The 14,796-nt window shown below is 35.8% G+C and overlaps 2 protein-coding genes across 5 annotated transcripts in view; one reads left to right on the top strand and one right to left on the bottom strand.

Annotated features, from left to right (window-relative positions):
• The window catches only part of LOC124408331 (transcription factor IIIB 90 kDa subunit), an 87,703-nt gene that overhangs the window by 33,318 nt on the left and 39,589 nt on the right, over positions 1-14,796 (top strand). The window contains exon 2 of the mRNA XM_046885194.1: positions 3,622-3,697. The gene's annotated coding sequence lies outside the window, so the exon portion shown is untranslated. The remainder of the gene's footprint in view (positions 1-3,621; positions 3,698-14,796) is intronic.
• The window catches only part of LOC124408332 (protein kinase C, brain isozyme), a 47,238-nt gene that overhangs the window by 19,562 nt on the left and 12,880 nt on the right, over positions 1-14,796 (bottom strand). For 2 of the 4 annotated variants that reach the window (XM_046885199.1, XM_046885198.1), the window contains exons 2-3: positions 6,086-6,117; positions 5,819-5,901 (exon numbers count right to left, since the gene is read on the bottom strand). In XM_046885199.1, the coding sequence (XP_046741155.1) occupies positions 5,819-5,901; positions 6,086-6,117 (115 nt within the window). Of the gene's footprint in view, positions 1-2,301; positions 2,414-5,818; positions 5,902-6,085; positions 6,118-14,796 lie in introns of those variants that run through there. The other 2 variants (XM_046885197.1, XM_046885200.1) reach the window with 2 other exon arrangements.

Consider the following 14,796-nt stretch of genomic DNA (forward strand, 5'->3'; position numbering starts at 1 on the left):
ATCAATTATCTGTAAAAGGGTGCAGAAGGAGTGAGAGGAGTTGAGTGAGAAGATCAGTGTGTGTATACATATATAGTTATATACATATATGTATATATATATATATATATAATGATATTAACAACAATTTTTCAAATAATTCAGGCAAATAATTATTTCTTTTATATATATAGGATGACTATAGTAACATCCAACTATACGAGGCATACAAAAATATTGGATATTTGCATATTATAATATATATGTATCTTTATCGTATATCTTTTATACGTAAAATGTTTAAAATTATAAAATCGTTATTTGCATCCTTTTAACAAACAAGCAATTCAGTATTTATTTACAAATAGTATTTATTTTATTTTTTTTTTCATTTATTTGTGTTTATGTGTAAATTATTATTTCTTATAAAAAATGCAACAACAATACAATTCTGTAATAATGATAATTTTTTTTTTTTGGCCAAAACCTCACACAGACGACGAGAGATCCACGATACATGGGTATCATAACATAATATATTATATATATATATATAATAACGAAACTAAATTCTAACATTTATATTGCGTGATCAGACGAGACGAATCTCCTCAAGAGTATAAAGCTGCATTATCACCACGGACACATCATTCAGCTAATAAATCCATTATTTAACAGTACATATCTGTGTGTACGTGTATGTGTGTATATATATATAGGTATATAATAATAATATTGTACGATGCACATCTTCCATTGCAGACAACACGGAAAAAACAGAATAATGCGAGAACGAGAAGAGTTTTTTTTTTTGTTTTTTGTTTTTTTTTTGAAACTAACAGTATAGCATAAAGGTTTATAGGTATACGTATAGATTCGTGAATGTGTGTGTATAAATAATTATGTAGTCAGTCACTCGAATTCATCTGTCGTAATGCCGATCTGCAGTCATTCCTGTATTTTTTTTTTTTTTAAATTCTAAACATATCCGCAGTGTTTCGAGTACATATTTCATCCGCTATCTAATCCACATCTGGTACTGGGAAGTATCTTTTGTAAACAATCATCCAGAGATCAAAAGATCGGATCTGATCTCCAATCAGCACTTAATCTGACTCGTTCCAACTGCTTTTAACTCCCACCGATTATCAGTTCATGAGAAATATCCACAGAGAGACTTGAACGCGATATTATTTTCAAAGAATTTTACACGTCATTTTGGTACAGTTATGTTCATTAATAAAGGTTTTCAGTGGATTCAAAAATTTTCATGGACAGAAGGCTTGTTTTGGTTTTGATTCCGAAATAAATGAAAGAAGAAAAAAAAAAATAAAAATAGCAATCCAATGGGAACACGTTAAATGAACATTACTGTACAGTAAAATGCATGAATGCCTTAAACTTTCGGCTGTAACTTGTTTTCGATCCTAAAACAAAATGCGATTTTTGATTCTATGCGAGATATGTAAAAAAAAAAAAAAAAAAAAAAAAAAAAATGACTGGCGATTTTGGATCCTAAGTACGTTTCGTTAAAATATCATTAGTTTTGATATTGTTTATTTACGCACTTTATTGCCTAGAGATTGGAGTTTGGTCTTTGAAGTGAATGTTGTTGTTTTGCTTTTGTTTTTGGTTTTTTTTTTTTCGTTTCTTTTGATACGTTTGTGTTTTCAAAACGTACGAAAAACTTACGACATGAGCATAATAACGTACTTGTTGAAGCATTATTCCATCTTGCTCGAAGCAAAGAGAAAGAAAAAAAAAATCGACTCGAGACAAAAACTGTAGTGTGGAACATAAAAGATCATTCTTTTTTTTTAAAGGCTCTGCAACTTTAGTGAAAAAGATTTTTCTCGAATCGTATGATAAAAATTTGTCGATATAAGATAGAAAAACATTTAACAACAAAAATCAGTTTTTTTTTTTTTTTTTTTTTTTTTCAACGAATTTTGACCTTGAAAATGAAATTTGCGGTTATTTTCATTATCGCATTCTCGATCAGCAAAAGTCAAAACACACGGATATACGTAAGTTTGTGCAATTTTTTTTTCACATAATCGGTATACTACAAATCGAAACTGGAATTTTTGTTTCGGAATGAAAATAGGTAGCCGGAAGTAGGTAGGCATACATGAATATCACTGTGTACATACATACGTGTGGATCGGAAACAACAGATGAATCTCGGCTTGAGAGAGATGGTGAGATAGTGAGATAGATAGATAGATAGATAGATAGATAGATAGATAGATAGATAGATAGATAGATAGATAGAGAAAGAGAGAGAGAGAGAGAGAGGTGTTACGGGTACATGAGCGATACCTTGGCACTTCATGCCCTGGTGGATGATGCCATAGAGGAGACTACCGCAGTGGTCACAGAAGGTTGGCCCGCTGTAGGAGTGCTGCTTGAACTGATGTTTCGTCCGGGTGTCCTGCGTGTGACGTCCATTACACCATTACACTATCTCACATCATGGTCACCGCAATCACACCACCACCATCACCACCAACACCACATAACATGCGTTCAAACCATTCATCCTGTTCCTTTTTCCTCTTATATAATCTCACACCCTGAGTTCATCCCCTAAGTTTCTTACGGCGCTTTAATCTGTCCTTATATCGTGTGTCCATGAGGAAAGTGCGTACCTTATGAGCGTACGTGCATCGAGTCGTTCGAATTTTATTCGCCGACAGTTATCGCCTGATTGAGCACCCCACGTAATACTAATCGCGATTGTAAGAAAATGTCCCTAGGATCCTACAACTAACGTTGGGGATATAAAAGGGACATTTTTGCAGTTGCAATTGGTAATGTGTCGGATATTCAATCACCCAACGGTGGGCTCCTAGGGATATTTTCTGACAGTCAAGATTGGTATTGCGTCGGATGCTCAATCACCTAAGGGTGGGCTCCTAGGGACATTTTCTGACAGTCGTAATTGGTATTGTGGCGGATGTTTAATCACCCAACGGTGGGCTCCTAGGGACATTTTCTGACAGTCACGATTGGCATTGAGTCGGGTGCTCAATCAGGCGGTAACTGTGGGCCAATAAAATTCGAACGACTTGACTTCCTCATGAACACAGGGTATATCGACGCATGCACGGGTAGTTATGATCGAATCGATTGCAGCCAACCTCCAAGTGTTACTTAATTACTATTTATTAATGTGTAATTATGATACGATTTGTTGTGTGTACACACGGAGGAGGTGTTTCCGGGATGATCGTGGGTGCAGGTCGATGCAGCGTCGTGCACGTTTCATGATTATATATATATATACATATATTAATATTCTATACATCGTCGACGTAAAATGAAACGATTTTACATATTTACCAAGAAATTCCATCGATGATTAATCATCCGGTAAGATCGTATGATCCAAATTCGCGGAACTGAGTACTGGATCGATTTCATTCGTGTATAATGTACACCTTCCGACATAGATTCTGACCGATTCAAGGCCACCGGTGTCGTTTAATACGCAGGTTGAATAAATCGTAGCAGACTACACGAGTGGCCTTGAATCGGTCAGAATCCACCTCGGAAGGTCTACCACCTTACAATAATTAAACTATATCCTTTCCTACAGTGATCATTCAGTTTCAAAGGTTTTTCCATTACTTGTTACAGACGAACAGTAGCCGAATTGTAAAACTGCAAGGTGACGACGCAACGCATCCACACGCCATTCCGGAATCCTCTTAATGTGAGTATCATATATATATATATGTACGTTTATGAATGGATTTATGCATTTATATCACACGTATATGTACAGTACACTGCATAGATGTTGTACATAGTATGTGTACATACGATTACACGTTTTCACTCTGTATTTAAACGTGATGTTATAATCTATGTATGTACGTATAGGCCACCATCGCACGTGGATAACTATATAACATGTGTAATTACACTGCAATGTCACAACAGAATGCAGAATTATTTATCAAGCGTTTATATACATATATTGACGCAATTTATGATAGCGGAAAACTTGAATAAGCGACAGCCATGCGATACCTGTATAAATTTATATTTACTTATATTTATCCTGTAACGATTATACGTCATCTTGGTAACCTGACGGTTAAATATTTTCCACTATTAATCATCTAAGGACACATAACCGTGCATCGATGTCAGAGATTTAATTACAATTGACGAGTTGCAGGTTCGTTGAGAAGAAATTCTTTAACATCGTCATTTTTTCTCATCACACACTGTATGTATATTGTTTCTCGAATTTATATGCAATCGTAAATCTAACAACGGTTCAGAACTTTTCGAACATCTTGACTAATCGTTTCAACATGTCTATAGCTCGACTTATCTACACTTGACAAACAAAAAAAAAAAAAAAAAAAAATCACTAGTTAGGTATATAATATTGTTGAAATGAAATCTGGTTGTTATAAAATTCCCCCAAGACACCGACCGAGTTTTCTTTCGTTCAACGAATAGCTCCTTTGTATACGCGATACAACGGCTGCCTCCTTGAATATAATCACTTCCGCCCCCCTTTTTACCGACTGCTGGTAAAGTAGCTTTAGCTCGTAATCACTGCTTCTAATTGCCACATCGTCGTCCCTAGAACAGGACGCATGGCCAGCAGCTAGACGATAGATTCAAAGTTCTAATTAAAAATTAATATTCGGATCAATATTTTTTGTTTACAATAAATAATATCAATCATAACCTCGCAATGCCAATTCACGTCTATTATTTTTATCCGTTGCGGATCTATATAACTATAATGTGTACACATACATAGAGGTATTCCTATTTGTTCTTACTTTTCCGTTCGTGTTTTTTTATGTTGTTTTTTTTTTTTATTCATTCCTAATTCTAGACACAGTGTTTAGTTCAACTTTACAAAGATGAAGTTAGTGAGTAACGTTACCGCAACGATTAATGTTTAGGGGGAAAAAAAAAAAAAAAACAAACAAACAAAGCAATTTGCTATTATTTTGCAAAGTTAGCTATTTGAAGAGAGTCATTTTAAAATTGTGCAATAATTATTATTTCCTTTATATGTTAACGTTACTATATGTATGTATACGTAAACTTAAGCCTTATTGAATTTAAAAAAAATATGTATATTTCAAACAATTGTTATACAATTGGATTGATTTGTACGTGTTTACCTGAACTGATGTATATAAACGTGTACACACCTACGTGAGAATGGCAATGAAGTATATTATTATTATTATTATTATTATTATTATTATTTGAGGTCGGGAAGGTATTTCCTGTCAGGACATAATCTCGTGATTATTATTTTCTCTTCATTTTCCTCTCTCTTCTTTATCAAAGTGTAAACGTGTATGTATATATGTATATTGTATAACTTGTTATATATATATATACACGGTATATTGTATACAGTGTATCTGCAATTGTTGCATCGAGGTAGGCGGCTTTCGGCTTCCATTGGTGTTGATTGATTAATTAATTAATTAATTAATTAATTAATTATTGATTAGAGCAGGCGTAATCGTAATGCGTAAATCGTGATCAGCCACGATTCGTATTATGTAACGAAGCACGCTGTATAACACGTGAAACGTTACACGGTCTGTATAAATTTTCTAATCATTTATAAATGTATACCCTGTTCGCATTGATTTTCTTCTTTCTTTATATACATATATGTATATGTATATGTGTAGAGTTTAAATAAGGTTTCGTTTTTTTTTTTTTTTTTCTTTTTTCTTCTTTTCGTGAAAAGAAAACTTCACGTATATCGCTATATACTCGATATATATAGATACTTATAGAATAATTGTTAATTAAATCGTACGAAATATCGGATACTTACGTCCGAATCGGCCCCCTTATCTGCTCCTGGACACGTGAATGTGACGTATTCGTGACATCGTTTGTGAACGACGAAACTGCATACTGTAATCAACAATATTTACCGACTGAGTATCATACTCCTTTGGTACTACTAGAACGTCATTAATTTTTTATTTATTCTACGATTTTATCCTATTTCCAGCCAATACCGCGTTCCGGTCGTTTATAAAAATTCTTTTTCGATTTTATGTCGTTGTTTGATTTTTTGAACACGTTTTTCGCTCACCTTGACACTGGTAACCCTGCTTTCCGAATCCCCTGTAACAAAAAGAATAAATTGCTCGATATACATATATATATATATCTATATAAATATAGGAGTATAAATTAATAGAAAATAAAAAAAAATTAAAAGTCACAATTTTCGCAATTAGCATCGCTGATTCTTTTTTTTTTTTTTTTTTTTTTCTCTCGTTTCGCCAACCAATTTCATATATTAATACGTAAAGAGAATTATATCAATTTATCTTCCGCGAGTACCAGTAACCCCCCCCCCCCCCCCCCCCCCCCCCCCCCCCTCAAAGGTTTTATTCGCGCGCACGTGTTTCAATTGCACTTACGGGGCATGATGGAAAACGTGATCGGGTTAACTTTCCGCGGAGAGCTAGTGGAGTACAAGAGTTACGTGATCAATTATATACAAGAATACCCTTCGATTTAGCTACACACACACACACACGAGCGTGCATACCGATGTACGCCTATATTCAAGAAAATAGTATCAAACTACCTGCAGTTTGTATTGTAAAAATTGATTAAATGATGATATTGCGTGTCTATAGTTAGGATCTGAAAAAAATGTGTTATAAAAATATATAACCAAGGAACGATTGTTAAAAAATTTGAGTTGTGTGACACGATTTTTTGCACGAAATTTTTCAGCTTCTCATTCCGTAACGTAAGATCTTTAGATGTGCTTCGATATAGATAGAAAGCAAAACGAAACTAAAGAGGATATAGCGAAAGAGAAAGGGGGGAGAGGGAGATAGATAGATAGATAAATAGATATTTTTATTATGCCTTAATCCAGCCAGGCCTTGAGGCAAGTAAGAAAGTATAACGTATTATAGTTAGAAAAATTACAGGATGATCAAAGAGTACAACACAGAGAAAGAAGTTTATATATATATATATATATATATACAAGATGTGAATACTATACTAAGTGCAAAAAAGTTGAAAGAAGAGAGAAAGAAAGAAAAAAAAAAAAAAAAAAAAAATCAAAGGTAACATCGACAAAGAATAAGTAAAAATTAAGAGAGGAAAATGGCGAGAGAGAGAGAGAGAGAGAGAGAGAGAGAGGTAGCGATAAAACTGGTGCATGAGCCTTGCACGGCCATGTGATTTAATCGGGTTTTCCCCGAGCAGCGCGGCGGTTTGCAGAAAAGAGAAAATTTACCAGAGGAGGTACAGCGAGAGAGAGAGAGAGAGAGAGAGAAAGAGAGGGATCTGAGGGTGGAGGGGGAGGTGAATCCCCGAAGAGAGTCGACTGGGCTGCTGGGGTGGTTCTCGCTTGCTTGCTCGCTCGCTTGCGCGGAATCTTCAACCGAGCATGAACAACCGCCAACCAACCCCTGGTCTCTGACGTCACGCGCGCGCAAACCGTTTTCTCTCACTCTCACTCCCACTCACACTTTTTCTCTTTCTCTTTCTCTTTCTCTCTATTCCTCCTTCGACGAGATTCGCCCTTGCTCCTATGGTATGGCTGCAATATGCGTACAGACTCCCAATTTTGATTACACAGGCACACAATCCAGCCGAATGAATCAGACACGTCTATTATGAGCGGATGGCAACTTTCGACTCGGAGCACCGCAATTTGTCCGAGATCTTATGCGGGTTTACAACGCAATTTGATTACTAAGCGAATTAATTAATGCGCCGAGGCATTTGTAAGTAGCTAGACTTTAAGAATGTATAGTGAAGGATATGTTCTCGGTTCCATGCTCGTGGTGTGTATTGTACGTGTGATGTTCAGTAACAGGTTCCTGCTGACTAGCTGTATATATATATATATATGTATATTTTTTTTTTCTTCTTTATTTTGGAATTAAAAGTGAAGTGAGTTTTCTTTAGGTAGAAAATGAAGTTTGGTGAAAGTTGTGGGAAAATATTCGAAGATCGAAAAAAACAAAAGGATTATTACAAAAGTGTGGAAGATTGAGGAAAATTGTCGGAAAATCTTTGTATTTTATATAGAAAATTATAAATTTCTACGATAAATTATGAAAATATACAATTTTCTATAAAAGGTTATTACAATTTACGACACGGACGAGATGGATTTTTTTTTTTTTGCCGTAGAAACTCGTGGGATTTTGTAAAAAAAAAAACTAGCAATTTATAGAGAAAAATTATTTTAAAAAATCCACAATTCTTCTATGAAAGATAATTACATTATTTCGGACAGAGACGACATGGATGTTTTTTCTCTTGTGGTATTGTTAGAGTTTCGATGAAAAGTGCAAGTTTTTGTAAATTCTCCGTGGATTCTCGTAAAAGAGTGCGAATTTTTACGTGAAATTGCGACGATCGACAATTTTAGAATTCGATTATAGATCGTCGAGATTACGAATACGGACGAGAAAGTATGAAATAATATTTCTGAACCACCTTATAACGTCGCGTCTCTCTCGCAAGGAAAACTTATCGCAGACAAGTGAAGTAAACCTCCAAAAACTTGGATCAACGTTCGAAGATCGATTCTCGCATCTTTCGAGTATGATCCCGACAAATTTCGAGAATCTGTCGTATATTTTTGAACTCACCTCGTCTCAACAGGCGAGTCGTATGAATCGACGTTTCTTATTTTTCTAAGCTATGAATTCTACGATATTCCACAAAAAATCATATCCATTTCAACGTTTGATACAAGGAAAACAATCGCCCGAATGCGAGCCATTCTATGACAGAATTATCCATAAAATACGACTATAATTGTATTCCAAAATGACGAGAGCGTCAAAATTTCTCTACTTAATCGTAAAATAAAATCCCGTAGCCACGCGTCGATATTATTTCGACCTTACGATTAGATATGATCAACGTATCCTTCGTTTCTACCGCATTACACTCGCATCGCTGTACATAGGAATAAGTCATTGGCGCGTGAAATTTGATTAGAAAGTAAACTCTTTTCAATTTCGACCTCCCCCCCCCCCCTCAAGCCTCCTTAAAAAAAAAACAAAAAAAAAAAACACATGTACCTGTAAACTCTGGCAATGAAATGTGTAAGAAATGTATAAAACAGAGGTATAGAAAAGGATGACTTTTTTCCGGGATGTTCAGGGTGATGAAATAAAGCCCGAAGGTTAAATCCCGGGGAACCTTTATCGCGAATGTAAGGAAGGAAGGAAGGAAGGAAGGAAGGAAAGAAGAGAAGAATTTTCCAGACCCTCGGCAATCTGCTATACCATTATAGCTACACACCTGCCGGGATTGAATTCATACGGGGAAAGTGACCCTGGAACCATGGATTCCAGCGTTATAAGGTACATGTACTTGTACATACATACCTACGTACAATGTACATGGATTCCAGCGTCCGTTGCACATACCTCCTACCCATAACTATGTGCACAGGTTCCACACACAATGTGCCCACATAGATATATACCTACTCCTAGTTCGACATAGGTATACCTAGTATACCTAGTATACCCAACACCTGTCGATGATCGCTTCGTATTTCAAGCAGCGTGCAAGTTGTACGTGTATATATACGTATGTATGAATGCATGTATGTATGTATGTATGTATGTATGTATGTATGGCATTGTATAAGAGGTAATAGAGGTAGGAGGAGTACTGCACACATAGGTGGACCATGCAGGGAAACCCGCCGCGGAATCGATTGCGGCTTTATACGAGGGCAACTCAGGCGAACCGTTGCGTCGCGTCGCGTCGGGCTGGCCGCCCCGTTTTCAACCATGCCCATCCGACCCACACGCGACTCTTATAACTGCATATGTCTGTGTCGTAATATGTATGCGTGTGTGTGTGTGTGTGTGTGTTTAAAATTGATACGTAGAAAGCCGCCCACCCCGTATACCCCGTATACCCCGTTTACCCTGGTCTTCAGTGGGCTGCTGTTACTGTTACTGCTGATGCTGCTTTTTCTGCTTTTGATTTTGCTTCTCTATCCGTTCGCGTATATATATATATATGTATATATATATATATATGTGTACACGTAAGGCATAATGTGTATCGCATGGTCTGCAGGTGTAGCAGAATTGGTTGTATTCACACACATCGGCCTGCGACTTCTTCCATTTCGCTGCCTGATATATGTTATAATGCAGCGTATTTAGTATAGGTACACATATGTGTGTATATATATGTATATATATATATATATATATATATATGTAGGTATTTAATGTTTACGATTAGGTAGGTGTATCCACATTGACCAGAGAGAGAGAGAGAGGAGCCTTTCAATTTTTTGCACACGTTAAAACTAGCGGCACACGCGTTCACTCTTACCTACCTTATACCTACCTACGCGTGTTGCCAGAACCTGTATAATTTATTTGAAATTAGGAGAAAAGTGTAACGCTGTATGTCCAGCTGGTTGTATGTTTGCCCAAGTATAATTGAAATCGTTTAAAAAATATCGTTTAAATGTGTATATATATATATATATATATATATATATTCATAAAGTCGTAATAATTTGCGCTAATTCATGATAATAATAAATATTCTATTAATTAAACAATAAGCGAAATAGACATCGTTTATTGTTTTAGTCAATACAGAAATGAACGTGCGGACAAAAATTTTTAACAACGCAAACCCTGAGATACGAACGATTTGAAAGTAGATGAAAAAAACACAAAACAAACAACGAAAAGAAAATATATTTTATTATTATAACGCGAAAATTGAAGAGAATCATATTCGCTTGTTTTTCCTACCATTCCAATGTTTTTTTCAACCGGTTGTTTGTTTGTTTTTTTTTTCTTCTTCTTCTTTTTATCTCTGTTCAGATATCATTCTCCTCCCGTTGAAAATCTTATTTCCCTATATTGTGTTGAGTTTACGTATAATTATTCAAAAGGGTAAATTTAATCATCTACAAACATATCTCGATACCGTCAATTAATTAATATATTTCACGCATGGTATTTGGAAAAAAAAAAAAATTTCCAAATTCCAATTCACGTCAAGTGTACAGGACTTTTCCACCTACGTGCGTGCATCGCGGATGCGCATTTCAACTTCAATCGAATCACGGACTATCTGCCCCCCCCCCCCCCCCCCCCCCCCCAAATTTTCTGACCTTCGGATAAGATTCTGTAATATCCAATATCTTTTTCCGTTCCTATATTATTCTCTTTTATTCACGTTTTACGAGAGCGTCGCGACGACGACGATGGAAGCAGCAGTAGCAGGAGAAAGAGGAGGAGGACAAAGGGGAGGGGGGGGGGGGAGCAATTTAACGGCTCGGTTATCGTTTTAGGCAGACGTTTCGTGCCCGTGTTCTTTATATAGGTATAATAAATCTCGGCGTATGTAATACTAAAAGTATATAGATATATAGATATTTATATAATATATATATATATATACAATACAAGTACGTAAAACACATATACACTTGATATAGTTTATAAAAATTATACGGCATCGATACCTGTACAAAGATTACGATAATTATCTTCACCAGCGATCAAAGCCGATCGAGAATAATGATTGAGAAACAACGGTAGGATTAATTATTATTCGATCTATTGGTTTAATATTGGATTATACTTGTACATACATACATACATGCATACATACATACATAGAAGCAAAATAAGGAAGCCATGCTCGTGTTCTCTCGCGGATATTATGTGCAGAGGCAAAGGCCAAAGGAGACGTTTTTTTTTTTTTTTTTTATTATCCGAGAAGAACACGGCTCGGGGGGATGAGGAGGAGAAGGAAGAGGAAGGGGAAGGGGAAGGGGAGGCTCGTCTATGTATCGCTGAAGAGACGACGAACAGACCGAGTGGCGACGACGACGACGACGGACGGGGGTGCGGAACGAGCGAGCCGAGGGAAACTAATCTCCGATTAGCCTACATTGCTGCTGCTGGCTGAAAGCTTATGTGCCTACCGGCGAGAGAGAGAGAGAGAGAGAGAGAGAGAGAGAGTGAGAGAGAGAGGGAGAAAGGACTCGCCAAAACGTCCAAAACACTTTTCTCCTTCTCCTTCTCCTCCTCCTCCTCCTACTTTCTCATCCATATCTTCATCCCTTATAGTGTCCATTCCATGCATGGCATTATACGTTGTATGTACATATATACATCATGGATGCTGGGATTGATAACGGAAAAATGGACGTAAAAATTGAATGTGAAGTAAATAGTAAAATCTTTAAAGGTTTTTAATTGAATACTTTCAGTGGGGGGGGAGGGGGGGAGGGACGGGTCAAAGCTTGGATGGGTCGATATACCGAAATTTTAAAGATGAGATAATAAAGTAAGGAGAGATGATTTGTAGTATGTATGTACATAGGAAATTTTTATTGTCGAAATGAGTTTCACGTAGTAGGTATACTGATTAGAATGACTATAGTGATTATCTATATATATTTTTATTTTTATTTTACCTTGTTTGAAATTTCTATTTATCGGTTATTTTTCTTTGTTTTTTGTTTTTACTGTTTTTTTTTTTTTTTTTTTTTTTTTTTTTTTATTTTATTATTATTTTCGTTTCCTTGCATATTGAAACATAAGGGGTCGTCACGAATTTGCTGTTTCGGTAACGTCAAATTTTCGCAAACGGTTGCAAGAAAAAATCTTACGCTGTATATACATATAACGTTACCCACAGAATTTGATAGAATAAAACATAATGAATAATAATAATAATAATAATAATAATATTAATATATAAAACACGTAGGTATACTAAATTTTGCCCGATTATATTATCAAATATATCCAAAAGTAATTTTCATTTTCTAACCAGAATAAAAACGTTCATTCGTTTGTGATGAGAAATGAAAATTGACTCAAGGATTCTATTATTATAACTATATATGGTAAAACCGCAACAATAGACATTTCTCTCGGTGTACGTTATTATTTTATACAGCAGCATACGCGAAGGGTCACGCGAGCTGGTGGACCGACTAAAAATAGCTCTCTCTCTCTCTCTCTCTCTCTCTCTCACACACACGCTCTCTTTCTTTCTTTCTTTATATCTTTCTTTCTCTCTCTCACCGATATTTATTGGAGTAATTTAAACTCGCGCTTTTAGCAATCGTTTCATTCATTTATTAGACCTCCGAAATATTCGAGTTTTCATGTATATATATATATATATGCGATGTATATACATATAAGAAAACTCGAATATTTCGGAGGTTGAATAAATGAATGAAACGATATATATATAATATATATTTCATCAGATGTGTTTCTATTTCTATTTTTCTTTATCAAATTCAACGAGTCTCGAGTGCCGAGAATTTAAGATAGTTTCTTTTAGTGATTTATCTTAATCATAAATACGAGTGACACGTATAATAATCATTCTAGACAATCAACTTAGCGATGACTCAAACATTAAGACCGCGACCAATGTACAGACGCACACACACACACACACACACATAGATCCGAGTATCTTTAAAATATGTGTATATATATATATATATATATGTATAGAGACGTTCGTTCTGTTTTAATTGACCTTCTTTACAGTATATTACAAAGCCGTGCAAAATTCTAGCGGTATAAATTTTCTCAATTCACACACAAAGTTTCAACTTATATGTATTATAGATATATATATATATATATATAAATTATAGGCACGAGGTGAAAATATCATGAATTGTATGGATGGATACACACACACACACACGCACACATTTTATTCTTAATTTAAAAATTTTTCAAACTTCAACCGTACAGCACCGATTCTCATTTTTCATATTATTATACAATTAATTCTCTCCCGGGCAACTGGCTTGAAATTTAAATTCAAACCGAATGTTGTATAAAAAAAAAATTTATACCACATTACATCTCGAAAACTCGACGTAGGTAAACGATTCTCTATTATTTTTCTTTCATTTTATTATCTCTCCCTCAGTTATAAAAAAAAACAAAAAAACTAACCATTTTCATTCCTCTCTCGCATTTCATATATATATATATATATATATATATATACATATATATTATTATAGATACATGTATACACATACCTATATACCTGTACATACATATACATAAAATATTCTGCTGAAAAGTTCGCGGCGAAACACAGAGTTCAAACTGCAAATGTGTGTGTGTGTGTGTGTGTGGGGGGGGGGGGGGGGGGGGTAAAAAAAAAGAACAAATGAAGAAAAACCAAGTATGATAATAATAAAAACACACAAAAAAAAAACAAAAAACAAAAAAACAAAAGAACGACAAGGAAAGAAAGAAAGGAAAAAGATTTAAGAAGAAGAGGTGTAAAAACTGTGTTCACCCCGCGTCACAGTTTCCGCTTTAATTCCTATTGATCTTTCCTCTCGCAGCAAGGCTCTCCTCCGGTGTGTGCAGAGTTCGCGCTGCGTGGATATATCGACGCGCGCTGGTTTTCCTCTCTCTCTTTCTCTCTCTCTCTCTCTCTCTCTCACTCGGTGTATATGAGGTATAGTACGGTTAGGTACGGTACGGTACGGTACGATACGATGCGATGCTGCGGGAGAAACGGGAACGGTAGCGCTCTTCCCGTAGGCGAAACGGGAAGAGCGTAAGAGCCCTCGTCTCATAATTCATACCTATTAGCCACGTGTACCTTGCGTTAACTAACCGAAGCGTAATATGCAGAATATTTGGACGACAAAGGTCGCTTTCCTTCTCATGCGGGAGGGGGGGGCGTAGGTGGTCGATATGTACGATGGAAGAGTCACTTCTAGTGTATCTCACAATCGGCCATCCATCCATC

This window comes from Diprion similis, chromosome 7 (genome assembly GCF_021155765.1).
Source record: "Diprion similis isolate iyDipSimi1 chromosome 7, iyDipSimi1.1, whole genome shotgun sequence".
In the NCBI taxonomy this organism is placed as follows: domain Eukaryota; kingdom Metazoa; phylum Arthropoda; class Insecta; order Hymenoptera; family Diprionidae; genus Diprion; species Diprion similis.